Consider the following 23,357-nt stretch of genomic DNA (forward strand, 5'->3'; position numbering starts at 1 on the left):
TTTCTCCTTAACCTTATCCTTACCTCCATGAATATGGAAAAAAATTTAATAATACATTTCTAAAATTTTTCAACAAAGACATTGTCAACTTGCCACAATCTGTAAGTGTGCCTGGCCTGGTAAAGACATGGAATTAACAGTTGCAAAAAAATGGCCAACGCCTGCCACACATGGAAATGTGGAGTTTTCCAGCCTAAAGCTTGATTCAAGCACCTGTTCAGTAATTACTCAGCAGGTGAGAAATCAGATTCCTGTCTGAATTCGGCTGTGAACAGCACTCTGTAGTTTGCATGGTGCATCTGGATTCAGCTTGTGGTGTTAACGTGAAAGCTACTGGTAACGAGGTCACTTGGAACAGTGACACACGGTGGGCAGGAAGGAGCATGGGCAGAGGCACTGAGGACCGTGTGACGCAAGGGCCACTGCTCTTCTACAGCGCGTGAGGACCCAGTGCTGATGTCAGCACTGGAACTGGCCCTACACAGCATGGCCAGGACGTGCTGCAACGTCCCAGCATGTGTTGGTGAAAATCATGTTGGGCTTGTAATGCTGACGTCATCACCACCAGACCAGATTCTTAAAAACTGTACTGATGTAAAAGCTTCTTTTGCCAGCTTTCCCTCGTGAGGGTTTAACTAGGATGAGCAGACTAGCTTTCAGAAAGGAGCTTGGCTTCAGCAACACGGTGACCCTAAGCACTTAGGAAAGCCTCATTTACTGACATGGGTGCTGGACCCCGACACTGCAGCCTCACTGCTCCTCCAGGGAGCACTCACATACCATTCTGGGCCTCGATGACGGCTGGCTCCACCTTGTCGAGGTCCTCTTTCACACTCATCTGCTTGTCTGCAATGACTTCCTGCTGCTTATGCAGCTGCTCCTGAATTTCTTGGCTCATGACCTAGAAGACAGGGGTGACTCAGCTCTGGGGGCACTGGTTAACCAGCGGTGTGAGGCCTGAACAGCAGCCCTCACACCATGTTGCACCCCTTCCCCCACTGCCCCCTGCAGTCCCTGGAACAAAAAAGCACCTTTTTTTTCTCAGCCTCTTGCTGGTCTTTCACCATCTTCTTCAGCTTGTCATTGGCGGCCGCATTTTTGACCTCTAGCTCTTGGCTCTTTATCCTCAGGTCACGACGCAGCTCTTCCACCTGAAGGACAAAAGCCATGTCAGAGAGCAGATTACCTTGCAAGGGTCATCTCCACCCCAGGCCCCAGCAAGCGAGGCCAGTGCCAGCAGTGCACCTGGTCGACGGTCTCCTTGATCTTCCTGAGTCCCACGTTCAGGTGCATCTGCTGCTCTTCCAGCTCGCTGCGCTTCTCGTGAAACAGGTTGGCATAGTGGTTTATGAAGTCCAGGTAGTGGCGGGGCGTGATGGCCATGGTTCTGCCACCTCGCTTGGCCAGCCGGGCATTCGCCTTTCAAAGAAGAAAGCCCGATCTCTTCACTTTTCAGAGCATTCTTGCAATTCACCCTCAGAAGCCCCTAACCACTGCCCTGCCTGTGGCATCGCAGTGCACATGGGGGCTCGGACCCAGCCCCGGGGTCACCATGTGACATTGCAGGAAGCCCCTGAAACCTACTTTTTCTCTGACCCCTCCAAGGTGAGGAAGGCGAGTGTGGCCTCCGCAGAGATGCCCCTCAAAAAAGATGGGACTCTGGTCCCCTCTGGCCAGTGGGGGGATGAGATTAGCAAGGCCAAGGCTGAACTAGATTCCGGAAGCTACAGGGGTGCCTGCACGTGCAGTGGGGGGAGAGAAAGAGGGCAGAAGCCCACAAAACCACCCCAATCTCAAAGTGGTTATTATAAAGCCTTTGGGGAACAGACAATGGACTCTTCTATCAGAGTCTCAAGCCTGGCAGTAGGTGGAGGCCTGCCCCTGCACGCCCCCACACGCCTTGCCAGCAGAGATTCTGCAGGGCACTGGCACGTCAGTCTTCTGCTGAGGCAACGCCAGCGTACCAGGCAGGGCAGAGCGGTGGCCTGGCCCTGTGAGGAAAGTGTTTCTAGACCCCAAGTCCAGTGAGAACAAGGGCCTGGATGCACAGTGGGCCGAGAAGGGAACAGCAGAGGCTCTTTACAGAGGCCAGCAGTGGGGGAGGGAAGGGCTGGGCAAAATGACATTAATGGAGGTAACGAGGCAGGTGAGGCGCAGATAGCTGCCTGTAGGAGCGGTGAAGTGTGGGGTTGGGAGAGCGAGGGTCTGCCAACGGCAGTGTTACTGAGATGGTGGGTTTCGCCTTTTCCGCGCTCTCACGAGGGACCTACCTGGTGAAGCGTCTGGTGCACAAACACGCAGCTGTTCACGATGGCCTCCCGGTGTGTGGGCGGCTGCGGCAGCTTGTCGTACACGACCGGCATGTAGTCGGGTACGATGTAGTTGGGCTTCTCCAGGTCCATTTTACTTGTGAATTCTTTGCCGACTTGGTACAGCGCCTCAGTGGACCAGTCCCCAAACCAATTCAACACACACCTGAAAGAGAGGCCTGTGTCTTGCAACAGCTACTGGGGGTAGGGCAGCACTTGGGAGGAGCCGTGTGAGGGGGGTACCTGTTGAACAGCGCTGGGGATGTGGCGGCGCGGTCCTTGAGCCCCTCCGAGGAGGGGTTCATGGTGAAGACGACGTGCAGGTTGCGGATGACCTGGCTGGTGAACCACTTGTACAGCTCCTCGTGCGAGTCCAGCATCAGGCCCTCCTTCTGGGCTCCCTCCTTGCACTGGGTCATCAGGGTGGCGTACTCGTCTCCCTCAAAGAGACCGGGCACCTAGGAAGCCAAATGGCACTGTCACTCGCAGGTGCCCACAGCCCACGGCTGCGGGGTGCAGTGCGCAGGGGGAGGGTGCCCAGTAATACCTCTCCGTTGGCCAGGAGGGTGTTCATCCGCTCCAGGAAGCCAGAGTCCAGCACGTTGGATTCGTCCATGATGAAGGCTATCTTCTCATTCTTACACCCAGAACGCCTCAACACCGTCCGGAGGTCCTCGTCGAAGTCTTCCCCGGTGTACTTCCTGTGGACCTAGAGGAGCAGCCGAACATCAGGCTTGGCCCACACAGGGAGCAACGTGCCAGAGTCCACATGGGGGCTGGGAGCGTGAGGCCAAAACTCACCTTGATCTGGTACACACTCAAGCCATTCATCCAGGCCACGAAGCGCGAGAGGGTGGTTTTTCCTGCTCCACTGACACCAATCAGAAGCAGGTGGCCTTGAGGCTGACGGAATATTCTACAACATTGTCAGAAAGGAAACCTTTGAAGGTGTTTAGGCTCTACCCCCTTAGACAGTCATGTCCTAAGCTACTTAAGTATTTTGTCTACAACATTTCGAATATGCTTTAACTTGCTACATTAAACAGCTCTTGAATAATTGTTATCTGGAGTCCAGTGGAGACACAAAGATCATAAGACATGACCTTGCCTCCAGCTACTGAGATGACACGAGATAGTCCCAGGACCCGCTGAGGCTAAAAGGACTGTGATCACGGCGGTCAGAAGGTGTGAGGAGGAGCAGAGGAATTCTGCGCAGCAGGGTAAGTCTAGGGCAGTTAAGCCACTTAGTGGAAGAGGGCAGTCACTTGGCAGGGCTGGAGGCGGGGGTCAGTCAGGAGCGTGGCACAGGGCCTGGCATAAACATGCTTCCCAACCACACTCAGAGCACACGGCGAGGCCGTAACAACAGAACCTACCGGTCAATCCTGAGCACATGGTCTAACACCTCATTGAACAGGACCAGAGGGACATCGAGTTCCTCCTCGTAAAAGACTTTCAGCCGAGCTTTGACATAATCCCTCAGCTCTTCTTGGTCTACTGGAATGTAATCCTATAGGGAGAAAGGTAGGACCCTAGTTACTAAGATGAAACCATCTTAGTTATTACACCAAAGTCAATTACATTTCTACATATGCTTATTAAGTGGTTTTTAAATGCTACCGGATGTCATTTACAACATACCAACAAAGTGTAATTTAACTTGACCTAAAAAACATGCAAAATTTCGATACAAACTGAACTTCACTGGAAGACATAGCAGAAGACCTAACTAAACAAAGAGCTGTTCCGTGACTGTGGTTAGGAATGTTTGTTCTTCAAGAAGCCATACACAGTGTCAAGGCAAGCCATGGGCAGGTGCTGCCTGTGAGTGAAAGAGTATATAGAGTCTAGCAACAGAAAATTCTAGCACCTCCTAAAAAAACCTACCTCATGATGTCCTGCCTCTGACGGGCCCTTGCTGACAATGAAAGGCCTGTGATACCCTTAAGACCTGGCACCAGTAGGGCCTGTGTGTGAAATGCATGGAGAGTGAGATCTGCTCAAACGTCCTTCTCTCTTTTTCAGAGAAAAGGACAATTCACAGCCACTCTGGAAATGTCACCTCTGTTAGTATGTTTGTGCATGAGCCATTTTCACATAAATCAGTCACAACTGCCCTGTTTTCAGTGAGAATTGAAAGCAAAGCTGAAACTGGCTTCAGGCGGAGGTGACTCCTGTGCTTACAAACTCATCACCTCTGCAGTGCCCTCTTGTGGGCGAGCAGCACACAGCTGGCAGCCAGCCAGCCACACTCTGGGGTCCCACCCCAACCATCCACTGCCACACACAACTCCTACGTCGGCCGTAACCCCAGCTTCACTGGCAGTGCCCTTCAAGACAGGCCTGCTGACTGGACAAGCTCTAATGAAAAGGACTGCTGCAGTGGCAGGGAGCACTCACCTTTGACAGCCAGTTGCTGTACAAGATGGGCCGGCTTGCCGCCTTCTCTTTGTCTATGTTCGGGAAGTGCTTCAGGGCAACCATGTCAATGTTCTCGTCAGTCCAGCGCCTCTCCTCGTCTTCCACAAGCCTGGGGGAGGAAGAAAGTGTTCATGTCCAGATAAAGGCTGTGGTGAGAAACCCCCAGTTCTGTGGGTGTTGTGGACTGAACTAGCCTAAGGCTGAATTAGTCTTCCTCACAAATATTCATTTTCTACAAAGGAAAGATTCCAGGAATCTATAGCCATCTGAAATCCTCCTCTAAAAATTGACTTAAAAAGTTACAATTGACTTAAAAAGTGAAGTTTGATTCTAGTTCCTAAGCTTGTTTAGTAGAAACGTCTCAGGTGTCCAGGAGGCGTTACGGGAACAGAAGCTGGAGGTACAGTTATGTGGCTATAGAGGCATGGTGCTTTCAAGACTCCTGCCAAGCCATGAGGTGAGACCACCCCTGTCCTGGCGGGCAGGGGGACACAGCGCATGGCCACACCAGGTGCGGAGAAGGCAGGTGAAGCATGTCCTGTTGCTGAAGCCAGTCAGATTCAGAAGCACGTGTGCTACACTGACTCTAGCAAAACATCTCTGCTATTCTGGGAAATCCGAAAATGACATGGCAACTTAGTTTCTCTTCTGATTAAAAAAGGGAGAGTGACTATAGCTTATACAGTGGCAGAACCTCAATTCAAGAGAAACCAGGGCTGCCAGGGCCATGCATTCTCTGCCCAGCTCTCCACAGGGGCTCCGTGGACACTGAACTCCATGGAGCTGGCGTGAGTCACTTGCAGCGACATGCTATTCTAGCACCCAGAAGTGAGAACCAGAAAAGCTGCCTGGAGGTCGAGGCGCAGCTGCCAACACAAGTATTTCTCTGCCCTGGGTCTGCCCAAGGGAACTCCCATGAACTTACTGCTGCCAACCACCTGCACCTCAGATGACGCGAGGCCACTGCGGGGTCACTTGGGAGACTCATGCTCACTCTATAGCGAGGGGCCTGCCCTGCCTGTGACTCTGGCCTCTGCTCTATATAACCTTGTTCAGGGGTGGAGCATGTATTTGCCCAGATGATCTGCAGTGGGGGTGGCAGTGTGGCATATATCAGATGAAATTATTATTTACTTGATGTTCAGCGTTAAACCAACACAAATTTAACTTTTTCTCACCTGAAATGAGCCTGAAAGGCTATGCAGGACTTCAGTGGTAAACTACACAAAGTAAACACCTACGTGTTTACAGGGCAGAGCTAGGAAAGTGAGGCTCCACCACAGACAAAGACTGCACAGAACCTAAGAATGTGAGGAGAAGGTCCTGATTTTAAAAGGTTGACTTCAGGGATCATTTTATAGTTCATTACCCAAATGGTCAATCACTTTCAAGATTCCTTGTGGAAAAAAATTTTGGGTTTTTCTAATAAGTGGCCAGCGCTTAATGGGAAGGAATTACTACACGCTGTCGTGACCAGCACTGACCGTCAAAGGCACTGTGCTTTGAGTCACGGCAGCCGGTACTAATTCTAAAAGCTTTGAGGCAAGCTCACAAGTGCACGTGGCCCACAGGCAGAGACTCAGTGCAGGCCTTGGGTGAGAATGAGGACCCAGCAAGAGAGGCATACTGGCTGTGGAAACCGTCCACACGCACTGTGAGCTGACATAGGCCATCGCAGGGATCCCGTGCTCTGGACAGGTCAGGAAGTGAAAGGGCTTGCTTGCTAAGTCCCAAGGTGACCAGTGGTGGACAACGAGCAGGCTCAACCGGCTACACTGGACGAGATCAATTTCCAGACACGAGGCTGCCCCACGTCCTCTGCTCCTGCACATAGCCAGCACAGCTGGTGCAGCGTGGCCTGACATAGGTCCTGACTCGGAGCACCCCAAGAAATCAAAGCAAGGGAGCACGGGGCTTGCTGGCTCTTTAGCACTACCTGTCTTGGAAGAGACGGAGGGCTTCGTGTGCCCAAATCCGGATGAGGCCTTCGACGGGCAAAGTCTCCAGAGGCCTCAGAGCCTCAAAGATGCCCCTCACCCAACGAGTCATTTCTCGGGGCGAGTAGATATAGTGGGGCTGAGTGTCCTGAGTGAAGCGCTCCTGTGGGGGAGATGCAAATCACATGCAAACATCTTAAGACATGAGAGATCGAATGTCGAATAACATTTTTGCACTACAGGTCAAAGCCTGGGATATTCAAGGATAAATCCATAAACAACATCGGACCAGCTGGACAACGGTCCAGAACATTGTCATCCAAGTTACAGGTTTAGATGTCTAAATAAACGAGACAGCAGGCACAACTACTCAGGCCACCGCAGAGCCTGAGCCTCACAGCATGGGGCACAGCAGGGACGTGGCCAGGGAGCAGGCAGATTGCTCTGGGTCTGCTCATAGCTAACAGGGGCACCACAGACACTGTGGAGGAGACCGCCCACATGCGCCATGTGTGCTGTTAAAGCTGAGGTGTGGAGGCACTGTTGGCCCCTGGAAGCGGAGTCAAGCTCACACAGGAGACGACACACATGATGTGCACAGCCTGAGGACGGCAAGAATGAGCAATGAGCAAGAAAGCGCTGTCACGGTGCTAGGAAACAGGATGACCCTAATGCAGATCATAGAACTGAGAACCGACTGCAGCTCGTCCCCCAAATGCTCTTGAGCCCTGGGGGGCAGCGCCGCGTACCTGAGACATGGTGTAGAACTCCACCATGGCCGCAGTGAGTGGCTCTGCGTACGTGCGCAGGGACGGGATGAGCCTCAGCATGGCCCGGTTGAAGGTGCCGTAGATCTGCGTCAGGGAGGCGGGGCCGGGGTAGTCCACATACACGACTGGCACGTGCCGCAAGAACCTGTGCAGGGACAGTCAGCTTAGCCACTGTGGCGCGGTGCAGGCCATCAGCAGGCCCAGGTGCTTCCCAACAGCCAACTGGCCCCGTCACCGGAAATGGAGGACAACACAACAGCGGATGCAAAAAAAAAAAGCAAGCAAAGGTGGGCAAAGAGCTCGGTCCTGCAGATGGGGCACGGCGGGGACATGCCCCCCCCCCCAACCCCGGTCAAGCACTTTCAGTTCTGGGTTCCTGGCTCTGCAGCAGGGCCGAGGAAGCCGGAGTGGTATTTCAAACAAGGCTGTGGCCATGCTGCATCCAGAGCTCTCCTGGCACTGGTGCCTGAGCACATGGGAAGTCTGAGATGTGTTACCTGTGTGAGAGGGGCTTTCTTCCGGGATCAGTGGGGGGGTTACACGCCCCGACAAACTGGATTCTCTCCAGCTTCACCCAGGTTTGGTCTGAGGTTCGGTAAAAGCCTCCATGTTCCACCATCTGTGGGGAGCAGAAGGAACATGTTAGGAGCAGCTATGAACAGGCATCGCAGTGGGGGTCGTGGGGGGTCGGGACAAAAGCCAACCTGTCTGATGAAGGATATGACCCTCTGTGTCCCATATTTGTCCATGTCTGGCAAGTTGATTTCATCACAGAACAAGACCAGCCATTTTCCAAGTTGAACAGGTGCCAGAACCACCCCGTTGGGTGTGCGTCTGTACTCGCAATAGTGATCGAAAGTCTTCAGCAGGAGCTCTGGGGTGGTGGCACTTGAGAAGTTAAGGCCCACGACCTTTTCAAGGGAGAAAACAAGTGAGGTCCTACGAGGCCTGGTTCCCAGGGGACATCCAAGGCTCCCTCGCCCAGGCAAGCTGCCTTACCTCCATGTCGGGCAGGGCCCGCAGAGCGCTGAAGAGCGTCATGGTCTTCCCGGACCCCGGGGGCCCACACAGAACCAGCGGCTTGTGCTCGGCCAGCCAGGTGTACAAGAGGGCTTCGTGGCGGACCGTGTCCAAGGTGGGCACGACGACATCGGGGGCAGCCACCTTGTGCGTCTCCACCTCAATCTGCGGCACCTTGGCCTGCCATGGCGACCACTCCCCGCTGATGGACACCTGCATGCAGGACAGCCGGGTCAGCCCGAGACCTAGAGCCTCTCACTAAAGACTTGCTCACTTTGACACACACCAGAACCTTCCAACCAGTCCACACAAACTCGGAGGACAGGGTCGGAGTGTGAATGGAAGAGTAAGTCAAAGCAAAGGTGGGGGGACGAGCGGGCGGGAGGCTGACTTCGGGCACTTACTTCGTAATCGATGATGGGAATGTTGGGGGCAGCAGGCAGTGGCACCGTGGTGATTCTCCTGATGTATTCACCCAGCTCCGCTCTCATTTTCAGTCGACTATCTCCAGACAAGGACCAGAGTATGGCATAAACCAGATACCGCTATTGAAAGAGGAGAAAAATCCCATTGTCCCCCAGAATTCCAACGAGACTCTGGCAGCACAGTGACCCTTTAAGAGAGGGGCTCCCGGCGTTGTTGGGCACCGTCCCCACCCATCGTGAGGGCCTGCCCTCCCCAGGCAGCGCACACCCCGGGGGGTAGAGAGTGGGGCGGTGAGGGCCCAGGTGCCCTGACCTGGATGTAGCGCTCCAGCTGCTCGATCTGCATGGGGAAGTCAGGGTGGTTGGCATTGTACTGGGCCACATTGCGGCAGGCCTGGTGCAGCATGGAGAAGAGCGAGCCCAGGCAGCGCAGCCGCGTCAGGTCCATGATGTGCTCCAGCTTGAAGGCGTGCTCCAGGGCCTTGGTGACCAGGCCGTTAGATGTGAAGTACGGCTGCATGATGGTAGCCGCGTCCCTCTGGATCTGCAGGAGGGGGCATAGAACGTTTAACTCCCATGCCCAACATCTGGGAGAGCTTCAATTACTCTAACCGAGGCCTGGGGGAGAGTCATGTGGCCTCTGAAAACAAATTTGGATTGACAAAATCGAGGGACGAAGCATCGACACATCCTCACACCTTCACCCTGGCAGCTCTCAAAAATCATGCTTCTGGGGAACAAACCGGAAAAGGGCAGGCCTTCACCAATTTGCAGGGAAAATACGTAAGCGGAGTAGCCTGGGCTTTTCTGTACTGTCCTGGCCTCTGCAGCGCCCTTAGAAGCTGGACTGACCACATAACCCGGGAGAGCCCAGCGCCAGATGGGCAGTGACTACCCTGAAAAGCACCTGGAATTCAGATACCTGGGTGGGACAGCCACCCTCAGCGTGGGGGCAGGGCCAGCACCCAGCCCTGACCTATGGCCTCGGCCTCACCTGCAGCATCGGGGAAGCTGCCTCCTCTCCCTCGTCTTCCTTGCCCTTGCGCCGACGCTGCGCCTCCTCCTCCCCTTCGTCCAGGGGGATGCTGCGCAGCCTAGCTAGGAAGTTGTTGAAGATCATGTCTGTGCTCAGCACGTCCTCGCTGAACCAGACCATGCCGCAGCGCGACACGGTGGCCAGGGTGGCGTACTTCAGGTCCTGCACTTCAAACATTATCCGCACCTGCAGGCAATAGCACGTGGATTTAGTGACCCAGGGTTGGTAGATATCTGGGCATTAAGATTCTTTGTCCTATAGACACAGCCAACAGGAAACTACAATTCCTCTACTTTAAAAGTAAAAGCATCTGCTGTCTATGCCGCTCCAATACCCACCATCCTGTCTCAACAACAATCAGGCAGGGCAGGAGGCAGGGCAGGGGGGTCCACCAGGGGCGCCTCACTCCCGCAGAAGGGTCAGCAGGGGTGCCTGCATGCTCATTTGCTGGGTGCTGCCGCCCCTGCCCCCCCAGGGGGCCTCCACTTGGCAGGCGGGCTCTGTGAGGAGGCAGCAGGCTCAGTTCACTCCACAGGGCTGACGCCTGAGACTTGCTTCAGAACTAGCACCATGCAAGGCAATCGCTTTCTGGCACTGTCAGGACCTGCTGGAAAGGAGCCCAAAGGAAAGAAGCTGCCACGTCCAGTCAAGAGACGGGCCTTGGTGAGGGAACATGAGCCTGGCACCCAAGTCCCTGGCGTCGCTTCTGAATGTGGAGCCACCAGTGCCGAGCCCTCGGGACAGAGGCTTGCACTCAACAGCTGCTCTGGCTGAAAGCCAGGACCAGGCTGGCACCGCCCGTCTTACAGTCTAGCCTGTCGGGGTCCTGCAGCAGCACCCACAGCCCAGCGTTTCTCAGCACTTCGCTGCTCCACACTGTCTACATCAGCTCCGGGGTTGTGCCCGGGCACCAGGCACCCCATGCTGCCTTCAACTGCCCTCCGGAGCGCCAGAGGGGTCTCTGCCAACAGCTCACGCCCCTCATTTCACATTTCTGCAAACGCCTCCTTGGCCCTGATTTGGACTCGCCCTAGACTCCTGACTCCCCTGTAGGCAAGCTCCAGTCCTCCCAGGGATGCCAGCCTGGCCTGGTCTTGGACCAAATTTCTTCCTCTACTTTCCCGTGCCCACCCACTGTGCCCCATTCCCTTCCGCACTCTTGACACACTCAGACATCTCTTTCTGCTCTTCGTTGCTTTGCCTGGATTTCCGGGGGGGCCCAGAGGACTTGCTCTCTCACTCCTCAACTTCTACCCAAACCCACCTCCCAAGAAGCCACCGCCTCTCACCAGCACCCACCCGCCTCCCTGCATGTTTTTCCTCAGCACCTTCTACCCGTCTATTTGCCTCCCACTGCAGAAGCCAGTCCCAGGAGAGTAGGGTGGGCCCAGGGCCGACTGCTGCTCTTCCAGCGCATGGAACAGAGCTTGCATCTAGTGCATGGAACAGAGCTTGCAGATGACAGCACCCCAACACTCGAGTCTCTATGAATGCAAATCCGTGCTTGGTGTGCCCACATGACCCAACGTAGTGGGACCATGTTCAGGACCTGCACCAGATGCTCGTTTCCAGAGGAGTAGCCTTAAAGCCCCTGTGTCTACCCCTGCATCTTGCCACCTCTCTGAGGTGTAACGATGTCAGAAACTCCAACCACAACTATGCATCATGGAGTCACGAGGCTGAGCATTATGGCGTGTGCATGGTATCAGTCAGCAGCGGGACATGGTAGGGAAAGGAATTGGCTTCCCACTGCTGGCCTCTATGGCTGCTGCCTGCAGCCTCGCTCTACCCCAGGTTTCGTGGCCCATGCATGGTGACGTGTTGTGATGAGAAGCGCCTGGGAGGACAAGCATGGACACCTGGGCCGAGAGCGGGAGGCCGAGAGAAGCCGGGGAAAGCTAGAGGGAGCAGGAACATGGATATCGTGGGGGCTGAGGTTTAGGTGCTGCCTGGCGGCCAGCCCTGATTTCACAGTCAAGGCACATGAGGCGCCAGCCTGAGCCTGCCGGGGCGGGGCGGCAGTGTAACTGACTGACTCTGAGACCATTTACCGCTAAGCCCTGGTGCAGAGGCCGCACTGTGGGGAGCTGCTGGCACAAGAGGCCCCTCGGCAGGACCCTGGCCTGGCCTCCAGAGCCACCCAGAGTATGGGAGTGCAGCTTACATTGGGGGGCAGGCTGAGGCGCTCCCCGTTGGGCAGGGTGAGGAGCTTGTTGTCGTCCAGCACGGAGTTGAGGTTCTCCACCCACTCGGGGTCCACGTCGCCGTCGAAGACGATCCACTGGCGCTTCTGTAGCTCGCCCCGCACGTTGTCGATGATCCTGGCAGGGGTGGTTAAGACTGAATGTGTGCGCCCCGGAACAGCTTTCAACTTGCCCGACCCGGCGGGAAACAAGTCCGACCATCATCCAAGGCCCGAGCTCCAGGCCCTGCACCAATCGAGGGGGACTTACTTCCTCAGAACGTGTGTGAAGAGCCCGTCTGTCCACTCCCTGGTGTTGGGGTCCAGGGTACCATAGAGGTGGTCTTTGCTGATGGCCTTGGGGTCAATGATATGGGCCACACCCTCGACACCCTCCAGTCGCTCCAAGGCCTTCAGAAGGACGCGCCAGGCCATGCTCTTCCCGCTGCCCGAGGGCCCCACCATCATCAGGCCATGGTTGATCTGGGTGATCTGGTAGAGCTGCAGCACCTGCGGGCCCACCCCCAGTATCAGCACCGCTCGGAGACGGGGCCTCAGTTAAGTCTCAGAGCCACCCGCGCCAAGCTGGGCAGCCGCCCCTGCAGCAAGCACCAGGGCTTGACAGCCAGAGCAGCAGTGCCCGGTCACATCTAAGCAAGCATTTCAAGAAGCAAGTTGTGGGGCGTCCCCTGGTAAGCTGGGAAGGTCAGAGTCAGGGGAACACGAGATGCTCACCCAGCTGACTCAAAAAGACGCAGAAGGGTCGACCCCTCCAGGGAGAGGCGACCAAAGGGGAAGCGTGTTTAAGCAGGAGCGTGGGAGCGTGCACGTGGCTCAGCACACACAGCTCAAGGAAAACATGCATTTTTTCTTAAAAGAATCTCAGAGGAAGAAAAGCGAAGGAAGCGCGTACTGAAGTGCAGATGCCTGCAGTGAAGCCACCGCGCTGGCCGGCTCATAGGGCCCTGCTTACCTTCTCAACCCACATGCCGCCAACTTCCTCCCCATCGCCGTAGGTCAGGTACATCTCCTGACACACCTTCCGCAGCTCTTCTCGCAGCGCGGTCATCTCCCCACGGTGGTACTGCACCCCAGGGAACACATCCGACAGGAGACTGAAGAGCAACGGGATGTCCTCGGCCACCAGCTTTGGCACCATCGTCTCACAGACGCTCTGTATGAGGATCTACGGAGGGACAAGGACTGAGTCAGGGGCTAGGCGCGTGCAGCCTGCTCCACCACCCCAGTACACGCGAGGTGCACTGAAGACTCTCTTCAGTCATGACTTAAAAGGTGAAGAGGTAAACATAAATCGTGTTTGAGGTTGGAGTGAGTAAAAGCACACACCTCTTGCTCAGGTAGATTTTCTGCAATTTCTCCTTCATCAACAACTTCGCCTCGTTCTTCTTTCTCCCTCTTTATCTTCTGAATTCTCTCCCTCTTCACGTTACCTGCACTTACCAGCACACTCTTCAAAGCTCGCAGCCCAAAGTCATAGTGGCTTTGAGAGGAGAGCTGCTCATCGCATAGTCTAGAAGTGAGAAAGGTTTTCTTTCAGAACAATACACTTTCGGGGCCTCCCTGGTGGTACTGGGGTTAAAGACAATGCTGTCAAGCTACTGTCAGCCACTGCAGCACAAGTTCGGTCCCTGGGCGGCCAGGGTGCTGACCCACATGGCACAGCAGACCTCTCCTGCCTTGCCTGCTGCTCCCCTCAGCAGTATATTTCAGTAGATCTGCGTGTTCTGCTCCCCACTCTGTCTCTGGTGAGTCCTCTCACCCCTGGCACCTCTGGCTTACACCCCAGTTCTTGTACGCATACATAAATAAATCTTAAAAAAAAAAACAACAAAAAAAGAACAATACACTTTAACATGAGTGCCCAGTGTGCCCAGTGTCTAGAAATCAATGGAAACTTTGAAAGATGTGCCATGATGCTCAGGTCAACTCGACACTGACAAACCTAGCCCCGCTACCCATGGCTACTCACTTAAAGAAGGGGACGATTTTGTTGGCAAGGATCTCGGCCGTGCGGAAGCCCTGAGAGTACAGCATGACTTGGGCGATGAGCTGCCGGTCTGGCTTGGTCATGGCCAGGCTCCGGAACAGCTTTTTCAAGTTGTCCGGGAGATTCGACCTGCCCGCGTAGCCAGGATTCATGGTGATGAAGATGGCCATGTCTGGGCTCACCTTGACTTGCTTGTTTAGCAGCTCACAGGTAATGGGGGCAGAGGCTGAAAATCAGATGATGGCATTAAGAATCACGATGTTCAAAACTTCTCTAAAACTACAAAGTTCCACCTCCCTGCTGGCCACTAAAGCCCAAAGTCCAGGACTCCAGGGGAGCCATGCCATGGTCTTTTTGCAGGCACCACCACCTGCCCAGGAGACCCACTCTTCACCTCTTCTGTCCATGTGTAGCAAGCAGACAACTCATGAGAGGCAGCAAGCCCTAGCCTGTGCAACAGGACTTGGCACAACATCAGCTCAAGAGTAGAAACTCAGTCCAACAATAGCTGCAGAAGTGAAACTGAACGCAGACTGCAACATAGTGACTGGCTGAGATCTTCAGAATTCCCCTTTCCTACATCACCCAAAATACCCCAAGCCCCACAGCTCTGAACGCTAAATGGGAGAGGTCCATTGAGCCCACAATAGCCTATCCGGTACTGCTTTCCTTAACACGCTATTTGTTTGATTTCATAGGTCTGGCAAATTCTGTGGCAATACAAGTGACCACTGTGGTGGGCTCAAAGGCAATGCTGAAAGGTATGTGGGCACAGCGATGTGTCGCCTCCCCTAGACCCTACTCCGCCCCAATCTGTACACTTTGTGTTGAACAAAGTTCCAGAGCTGCTCAGAACACGCACGCCTGCCCTGTGGTTGCCTCCGCACAGCCCCATACGAGAACACTCCAGCCCAAAAGTGGCTAGGAATGTGGGCTCTTTGGGGCTGCAGGAAGAGGGCCATAGACGCACTGGGAGGAGCTCCAGAAGGAGACCTGTGCAGGGACAAGGCGTCCCAAATGTTGCTGCCGCTCACCATGGGACCCCTCTCCCACAGCTCCCTCCCCTACCCACAGCAGGGAGTCCCGGCTAAGAGGGGGCTACTTGGCCCACCACGGACTTTCCCACTGCGTTCCTAATGACAGTGCGAGAACAGACGGGCCTCACCCTTGTCGTAGTTGGGGTTGGAGTGCTCGCGCAGTGCCTCCTGGATGCACTGCACCTGCTGGGACACGGCCGACAGCATCCGCTCCTCCAGGCGGTTGAACTCGTCAAAGCAGCCCCACGCACCCACCTGGCACAGCCCCACAAAGATCCTTCCCATGGCCTAGAACAGAAAGCAAGCCGCTGTCAGGGTCCAACTTGGGTTCGGGCTGACCCTGGCCAATCACATCTCGGTTTGCCTGTCTCTGAAGCAGGCGTCATACCACTCCCTGTCAGGGGCTGCGCAGGTGCAACCAGAGCCACACGCGAGACCAAGGGCCCAGAAGCACACACAGCAAGTCCTGCATGAGCTGCAGCAATCACTAGTACAGATGGGTGCTCCATGCCCTCCTGTGCTCATTTCTGTTCTACTACTCTTTGTTGCTTACCACCCTTTTCACAATATTCATTTCCAGAAACAGGCACGAACCATTTTTTAAGAAACCCCCCTGCCGCGGACCAGCACAGCAGTGAACGATGAGCAGCACCCCCCCTTTTAGAAAAATGGTATGTTCCACCAAAGACTTTTGTATAATCTCAAAATTATACTTTGAAATTGTATAATTTTCAAGAAGAAAAATGGAGGCACTGGGTTACCCAAATTTAAATTATAAATCAACAGTAATTAAAGCAGCATGTCCAACAATAGTCGCAGAAATAAACTGTATTGCTATGGGAAAAAAGACACATGCATCAATGAAACAGTCCGGCCTCCCTGGGGGCGCAGGGGTCAGTCTCAGCACCATGAAGCTATCCTCACTGACCACGGCAACACACGTTCCATCCCTGGTAAGGAGCTGACCCACAGGGCTCAGCAGACCTCTCCTGTCTCCCCACTGCTGCTCATAGCAGTGGATTTCAGTGGATCCACCTGTTCTGCTCCCCACTGTGTCTCTGGTGAGTCCTCTCACCCCCACATCTCTGGGGGTGAGAAATAGCCCAGAAATAAACCCACACACACACCAAAGCCAAATCTATGACAGGAGTCATGATCACACAATGCAGAAAGGAAAATCTCTTCAACAATGGTGCTGGGAAGACTGTACAGACACACACAAAAGAATGAAACTGGGCCACTCTCTCTGATTCCACACACAGAAATAAACTCAAAACAGATTTAAAGTTTAATACGTAAGATCTGAAACCACAAAATACAGCTGAAAGTCTTCTTCCTGCACATGGAAAAAATTATCAGCCAAGCTGGCGGCAGAATCTGCCCGCCACATACTTGATACAGGGAGTTGCAGAACCAACCCACAGCTACCCAACGAAAAATGGGCAGATTTGAACAGACACTTCTAACAACAATGTAAGGTGTTCCCATCAGGGAAACACGTGGGAAGGTCACTGGCGACAGTGCCGGCGAGGGGTGGAGAGCACACTAGTGCACTGCTGGTGGGAGTGGAAGCTGGTACAACTGTTCTAGAAAGTGAGTTACCATGTGGCCGAGCTACCGGGTATCTACCCAAGGAGCAGCAAGCCACAGGCTTGAAGAACCACATGCACCATGATGTTTACTGCAGGGCTCCTGACAATAGCTGAGACACGGAAGTAACCTTAGCGTCCATTGACAGAGGACCAGATGAAGCACTCGTGACACATGGAACACTACACAGTTGTAATGAAAGATGAGATCTTGCCATTTGCTACCTAATGGGAGGAACCCAAGGCAATTATGTGAAGGGAAATTAGTCAGAAAGAGAAAGGCAAATACGGAATGATTTCACTGACACGTGCAACGCAAGGAGATAAAACAATGAACAAAGCAGAACAAAAAACGTGGACACCAATAACTGAACTGAGGTGACAAGAGGTGGAAAGGGTGGGATGGTGGGGGTGCAATGGGTGATGGTGGGCACATTTTTGGTTTTTCTCAAAAACCTTACTTTTGAGAACATGAAGCTTAAGACAACATCAAAGCACATATGGTAGGTAACACGACCAGTTCAAAATGACCAAGAGGCAGACAAAAAACACTGAAATAGCCGGTGACAAACTTTGAGAGAGGTGTGAGCTCAAGACCCCCTGGCCCTCCCCAAGCCACTAGATCTTAGGTGACCCCAGAAGACTTCTCACCTGGAAATCAAAGGTCTCATCGCAGTTGAAAACTAAAACAAACCGGCCCAGCTGATGGCCAAGAGCTTTAACGGACTCTGTTTTCCCCGTCCCGGCAGGCCCTGTTACAAGACAAAAGCAATTGAGTCTATCGTTCAATTAAGAATATACCTTTAGCTTTACAATTTAAAAATCAGAGTAAATGCAAAAAACTCAAGTTGAAGACTTTGTAACATGCTAGCCAGGTGACCGAGAAATACATCTGAGTCATTCTCTCAACCTGAGAAGTCCCCACTCACCACCTGACAGCATGGCCCAGGTTCATGGAGTAACTCACCGAATGGGGACCCTCCGAGCCTGGCCTCCAAGGCTTGTGTCATGGTCAAGTAGCAGCGGTCGGTGAGGGGAGTCTGGACCAGCTTGTCCTGAACACCCAGGTACTCAAAGCCATAGTTAAATTTGGCATTGGCCATCTGAATCGACAATTGCTGTAACACGTCAGTCTGCTTAGGGTCAAAGTAGAACCGCATCTGGCTGAGCCATTCAAAAGACTTGGCATTGTCGATCTTGCTTTTGATCAAGGACCTTGTGACATCTCTCTGGTGAACTAGCTCTGTAATCTGAAGAAGAGGCACGCTGAGAGCTTGTCGTGAACGAAGGGTGTGCAGTGCACGTTCTCTGGCTGTGCTAGACTTCAATTATGGGGCCAGTTACAGTGGCTTTAGGCACAAGTTCTAGACTGCAAATTCACTTTCAAAAAACAACAGACCTGTTATCCACACAATGGAATGATAGAATCAAGAACTGTGGCAAGACCCAGGAAACAGTTAACAAAAACACCTCACACTCTGGACAGACTTTAAGCAGCAAAAAGCGAGAAAACAGCTGCTCTGCCTGCGGGTCTGTCTCCTCACGGAGTCCAGGCTCAGTGGCTGGGTGCGCCCTGCTCTGAGAGTGTCTCTCTGGGAAGGAGATAGATGGCGAGAAAGCAAGCGAGACCCTGACCAAGGCTGATCGCTTCCTTTTTACCAGGAAGTTGGGTAACCCCCAGGTCGCACCAAGATTACCTCTCAACAGGAATGTGGCCAAATCCCCACCCCGGAGGAGAGCAAGGGCCACCTGCTTTCCTCCTGGCCCCAGTGACATGGTTTTTAAGCTTGATTTCTTTAGCTGCTAGAGCTGAAGGGGCGAGACAGACGGCGAGGACGAGCAGGCAGGGACTGACCAGGTGCTCCAGCTTGCGTCTGCGGAGTGGGGGCTGCTCCATGAGGACCGAGTCAGCCAGCACATTGAGGGTGACCTCCACGTTGCTCAGCACAGAGTGCAAGGGTGCCGCATCGCCACTGCCCCCAATGCTGCCCAGAGCCGTCTCCACATTTTCAGACCAGGCTATCTGGGCTGACAAGACCACAAGCTGGGCCTGAAAGACACACCATCCACAGGGTCACTTTGGGGTCCCAGGCGTTCGTCTTCAAACCACCCGCCTCTGCTATCCACTACCTGGTATTTATCGATCCAAGTGATGTAGGTGTTCGGGTCAATGGAAGTCGCTTTACCAAAAATCTCCACTTCTGTGACAGACTCGGCAAGCAGTTTGGCCAAGGTGACTCTCATCTCCTTTTCCACCAGCGTGAGCCACTCGTTGATTTTGGGGTGTTCGGTAATGGACACGGGAGTTTTAAACATGACCTGAAAGAAATAAAATGCAAGAGTTATGATGGGCAAAACCAGTAGAGACGTTTTCTAGGCTACAGTCACGCATTTAACTACCTCCTCTCCTTCGCGGGAGGAAATGCCCAGGACAACAGAGTTATCCTCATTCAGGATGATGCTTGACACGCCAGCAAACATTTTCTTGAAATGTTTCTGTAACTTCGCCACATTTTTGCTGTTTCCAATAATTTCAAGCAAATCTTCATCACCCACAAAATAGAACCTAAAATCAAAATAATGCACAAGTTGCTAAGATGTCACAGGTGCACACACATGGGGTGAGTCACGTCACACTCACAGTTCTCCCAACACTCCAGCAAGACGCTTGTTTATCTAATGAGACATTGAAGAGGAATTCAGGGATTTCATGTCATTCTCCTTACTTTATGAGTTCCTTTTTTAAAAAACCTACTCCATCTACACTAAGTAAACTGTACAGAGAGAAAGAGAAGCCACTCCGGAAACAGCCGCACTGCATGCAGTCTTCCCTGGGTGGGTGGTGATGATATAAATGAAGCTTGATAAACAAATCCAAGCAGCGCGCGAGAAAGAAATGGCATTCGTTAGGTGGACTGCTGGTAACAAGACCCTGGTGGGCCAAGTGACCACCCCGTGGGCCCGGACGGGAGAGGAGGCTGGAGGCATGCCTATGGCCGACATCATTTAGCACAGCCCCGTGGCTCGCTTACCTGGGGAAAGACGAGCGCTCTCTTTCCAGATACTCCCCCAAAGCCTTCTGGATCTTCCCAAGCAAGTCTGCCAATCTCTCCAGAGACCTTTGCACCCCCTGGATGTTCAGAACATCCATAACAAGGGGAGACTTGGAGACTTTTTTCATGAGAGCCAAAAACTCCATGCTGATACTGCCAACCAAATTAAAACCAGAGTTAGCCTTTGTGCCACGGTGACCAATCAGTTGAAATCAGTGCTCTGCTCAGGCTAGAAGCTGTACCTCTGGAAGCGCTGGGTTTCCACTGGCAGGAGGTGCTTGATATCCGCACTGCCCGTAAAGATGCCTTCCAGGTAGACCCAGCGCCGCTGCACGTCAATCCACACGTCAAACAGAGCCATGATCCGGTTCAGTTTGTCTTCCCAGCTCAGGGCATCCTCTTCGAAAACCTAGTGGGTGGACAGGAGAGCCAGCGGCTAAGCTTTTCACTCGCAGATATAACAAAACTCATTAAAAAAACAACAACACAGATTAAGATCAAGCTCTACACTCATGTTTAAAAAAGCAAGGGGCAGGAGACACTCCAGACAAAGCACCTTGTAGTACGGAGAGAGCTTCATGGCGGAGACACTGTTGATGTGCTCCTTGACCTTGTTGAAGAGGTCGTCCCAGCCGCGGATGAGGCGACACTTGTTCTGATAGTTGACCAAGTCCAGTTCATAAGTGTTCCACACTTCTCGTATCTGAAACCAGAAAGGCGTGCTGTCAATGTGTGGCGCCAGCAGCTCAGCCACGGGCCATGCAGGCATCGGGAGGCTGGAGGGTCTTCACATCGGGTCAGATGGTGGCCGTTGGTCCTGTGACTTACCTGCTTCAAAAACTCTTCCAAGGCCATTTCCCCTTGGGCCACGAGCAGCACATCCTTAACGACAGCCTCGTTTTTCTGCAAGTCAACATCCCAGATCTGGCCAAGGGTCAGCTCAGAAACAACCCAGTTCACGTGTAGCCTCTTCATCAGCTGCTTCCAGTGGCGGTCCTTGAGCGCCTCGGACTTCAGCTCGATCACCAGCATGTTGATCTGCGGGGAGAGTGCATGGTTACCTGTGGAGCTGGGCTCCCATGGCCACCCGGAGCTGGCAGGGGCCAGTCACCTACCTTCAGGTAGCCCTTCAGGAGCCGCTGGACAAACTCGTAGGAGGCGTACTGCCGCAGTCGTGCCGGGAAGTTTTTCAGCTGGTTCAAGAGGCCATCCAGACTTTGCCGAAGCTGTCAGGAGAGACACGGGTGAGGTTCCACTCACTAAAGTTTCTTTACATGGTGAGACAAAAAGCCCCAGTCTGGACAGAGAACGCAGACTCATGCGGGACACTGAGTGCCATTCATTAGCGGGCCCCACGGCGCCTGACTTGCAGAGCATCCGCATCTGACTCCTGATATGGCAAGGTGCGCACAGACACCCACTCGAAGTATGTGTACCTTTCGAGGCTGTACTGAAACCCAGGGTTGCTCCTTCATCTGGTCAATCTGCTCCCAGACCTTAGAAAGTTCTGACCAAACACCTTTGAGGTCCTGTAATTCTTCCAAGGCCACCTGTGAGCAAGAACAGCGAAGCAAATACACTTAGGAGAGGGAAAGTGTCTCCCAGTCTAGCAGGCTGGGAGAGGCTTTGTCACTGCAGTCAGGGGACCCATGTGCACACAGCAGCTGTACCTGGACGCGCTCTTCACTACCGCTGAGGAGCCCAGTGTCGGTCAACTCCAGGGCCTCCTTGGCCTTCGCACACTTCTCCCGGTCGTCCTTCAGCCTGCCGAACTTGCCCTCGTAAATGGTGAGGGCCTGCAGCGCCTCCTCTGGGCGGAGATTGCCCTGAAAGCAGTCAAAGTGCAGAGAACTATGGTTCGAGGCCTCTGCCCTGAAATGGGGAGGGAGCCTGTGGCTCTGTCCACACACACAGTCAGGTGACGCAAGCGGCACCCTATGCCGAGGTGGTGCCCCCCTCTCCTCGCTGCACATCTTCCTAAGGGCTCAGGAGGTGGGAAGAAGCATGAGGGCAGACACTTTTTCTGAGGGGACCAGGCTCTTGGGGCCTGCCAGCCTTGGCCCTCAATGAGCAGATAGGTCACCGAGAAAGGGCTCTCTGGAAATGGCCTCTACTGCAGCTCTGCCACTACAACTTACACGCTTCCTTTTCCAATAGCTTTTGATGACAACTATTTGTCAGTTTTCTACCAAAGACAATCAATTAAAATTCTAACACATTACTAGCAAGGCTAGGCAAGAGACACTCAAATCCTGATAGGGTTGTGCCTGCTGACCACCACTCACGCCCGCCAAGGCCAGCGTCCTGATAGCCGGCAATGAGGGGCTAACACTACCTGTATGGGTACTACTGGGACCCGTTATAAAACAAGGATCTAGGAACAAAATTAAGTACAACATAGAACCTCTGGGCCGATCAGCACGGACAGGCTGAGGGCAGGAAGGGCCCTAAGCAGTTTCTCAGTGCAGGCCAAATCTGCCACCAGACCTGGTGTGAAATACCCTCCCCTACCTCTCCCCGATGTCGACAGGTGCCCGTCAGTGAAGTCCGCACTCCACCAGGGAAGCCGAGGAGGCCCCCTCTGCCCCTGCGCCACAGAGACTGTCAGCTTCCTCCCAGGCTCCGCCCAACCCAACTCACTTGGGTTCTTGATCCCTTCTCAGAGGAGAGGCTCAACAAGGGCAAGGACCCTTCTTTTCGCCCACTGCTACTAAGGACACAGCTTGACACTTAGCAGCAGCAACCTGAGGACTGGCCGGTGCTGAGAGAAAGCAAAGTCTGATTTCTGCGTTTTCCCGACAAAGTTTCTGAGGAGAAACTTTAACCTTTAAAACCACCTCCTCACTTCAGTGGCCATTAGGAGTTCTGGGTGAAAGAGGCTAGCAAGCTAGCTTTCTTATTTTCAGGAATAAGAAAGTAATGCCTTGTCTAAGGACTTGTGCCTGCAAGTAATGCTTGTCTAAGGACAGAGTCTTTGTTAGAGGAAAGCTAGGCCATCGCAAAGCCTCTGATGCTTGAAGGCAGCAGACGCACTGGGTGAGGAGCTCTCTGGCCACCACGGGGACTCACCGTGACGGGTTTGGTCCTCTCCCAATCCGTCAGCAGGTCCGTGGTGCGGCTCTCCACAGCCCGGTCCTCCTGCACGATCTTCATTTGCAGGTTGGCCACCTGCTGCTGAATGGCAGAGTCCTTCCTCCGCATGATGTCGTTGAAGGCCCCCCACTCTCCCTCGATGTTGTCAATGTAGAGCCAAGATGGAGGAAACTGGAACCTCTGCTTTTCCAGCAAACGCTGACCATTGCGGTAGAGCTTTGAGAGTTAGAAGCAAACACAGCATTTTTCTCCTGTAAGGTTACTAGAACAATGGCCAGGTCCCCACAGAAGACGACAGGCTATGGCTACAGAACATGTAGGAGGAAAACACTTGCTGTTCTCCAGAAACTTTCACACTGACAGTCCTAGGGGGAAGCCCCCTGCAAGTTCGCCAAGGCTCCCAAGCCTTGATGTGGTTAGGAATCACCCGCAGAGCATTCCAAAGCACAGATTTCTGGATGCCAGGCCCTATACCCA

At 53.6% G+C, this 23,357-nt stretch overlaps 1 protein-coding gene across 1 annotated transcript in view; it reads right to left on the reverse strand.

Annotated features, from left to right (window-relative positions):
• DYNC1H1 (dynein cytoplasmic 1 heavy chain 1) overlaps nucleotides 1-23,357 on the reverse strand; it is a 59,878-nt gene that overhangs the window by 11,201 nt on the left and 25,320 nt on the right. The window contains exons 16-51 of the mRNA XM_037503885.2: nucleotides 22,857-23,096; nucleotides 21,458-21,613; nucleotides 21,224-21,337; nucleotides 20,903-21,013; nucleotides 20,616-20,825; nucleotides 20,344-20,490; nucleotides 20,030-20,196; nucleotides 19,767-19,940; nucleotides 19,135-19,300; nucleotides 18,865-19,053; nucleotides 18,590-18,784; nucleotides 17,702-17,984; nucleotides 17,386-17,486; nucleotides 15,274-15,433; nucleotides 14,091-14,334; nucleotides 13,448-13,631; nucleotides 13,074-13,286; nucleotides 12,372-12,610; nucleotides 12,083-12,239; nucleotides 9,877-10,104; nucleotides 9,196-9,426; nucleotides 8,862-9,002; nucleotides 8,437-8,670; nucleotides 8,142-8,348; nucleotides 7,935-8,056; nucleotides 7,417-7,582; nucleotides 6,667-6,830; nucleotides 4,710-4,839; nucleotides 3,686-3,819; nucleotides 3,111-3,225; nucleotides 2,857-3,018; nucleotides 2,553-2,767; nucleotides 2,271-2,475; nucleotides 1,246-1,419; nucleotides 1,032-1,151; nucleotides 781-901 (exon numbers count right to left, since the gene is read on the reverse strand). Of these exons, the coding sequence (XP_037359782.1) occupies nucleotides 781-901; nucleotides 1,032-1,151; nucleotides 1,246-1,419; nucleotides 2,271-2,475; nucleotides 2,553-2,767; nucleotides 2,857-3,018; nucleotides 3,111-3,225; nucleotides 3,686-3,819; nucleotides 4,710-4,839; nucleotides 6,667-6,830; nucleotides 7,417-7,582; nucleotides 7,935-8,056; nucleotides 8,142-8,348; nucleotides 8,437-8,670; nucleotides 8,862-9,002; nucleotides 9,196-9,426; nucleotides 9,877-10,104; nucleotides 12,083-12,239; nucleotides 12,372-12,610; nucleotides 13,074-13,286; nucleotides 13,448-13,631; nucleotides 14,091-14,334; nucleotides 15,274-15,433; nucleotides 17,386-17,486; nucleotides 17,702-17,984; nucleotides 18,590-18,784; nucleotides 18,865-19,053; nucleotides 19,135-19,300; nucleotides 19,767-19,940; nucleotides 20,030-20,196; nucleotides 20,344-20,490; nucleotides 20,616-20,825; nucleotides 20,903-21,013; nucleotides 21,224-21,337; nucleotides 21,458-21,613; nucleotides 22,857-23,096 (6,319 nt within the window). The remainder of the gene's footprint in view (nucleotides 1-780; nucleotides 902-1,031; nucleotides 1,152-1,245; nucleotides 1,420-2,270; nucleotides 2,476-2,552; nucleotides 2,768-2,856; nucleotides 3,019-3,110; nucleotides 3,226-3,685; nucleotides 3,820-4,709; nucleotides 4,840-6,666; nucleotides 6,831-7,416; nucleotides 7,583-7,934; nucleotides 8,057-8,141; nucleotides 8,349-8,436; nucleotides 8,671-8,861; nucleotides 9,003-9,195; nucleotides 9,427-9,876; nucleotides 10,105-12,082; nucleotides 12,240-12,371; nucleotides 12,611-13,073; nucleotides 13,287-13,447; nucleotides 13,632-14,090; nucleotides 14,335-15,273; nucleotides 15,434-17,385; nucleotides 17,487-17,701; nucleotides 17,985-18,589; nucleotides 18,785-18,864; nucleotides 19,054-19,134; nucleotides 19,301-19,766; nucleotides 19,941-20,029; nucleotides 20,197-20,343; nucleotides 20,491-20,615; nucleotides 20,826-20,902; nucleotides 21,014-21,223; nucleotides 21,338-21,457; nucleotides 21,614-22,856; nucleotides 23,097-23,357) is intronic.

The sequence above is a fragment of the Talpa occidentalis genome, unplaced genomic scaffold, assembly GCF_014898055.3.
Source record: "Talpa occidentalis isolate TD23 unplaced genomic scaffold, MPIMG_talOcc4v2.1 talOcc4.11, whole genome shotgun sequence".
Taxonomy (NCBI): Eukaryota; Metazoa; Chordata; class Mammalia; order Eulipotyphla; family Talpidae; genus Talpa; species Talpa occidentalis.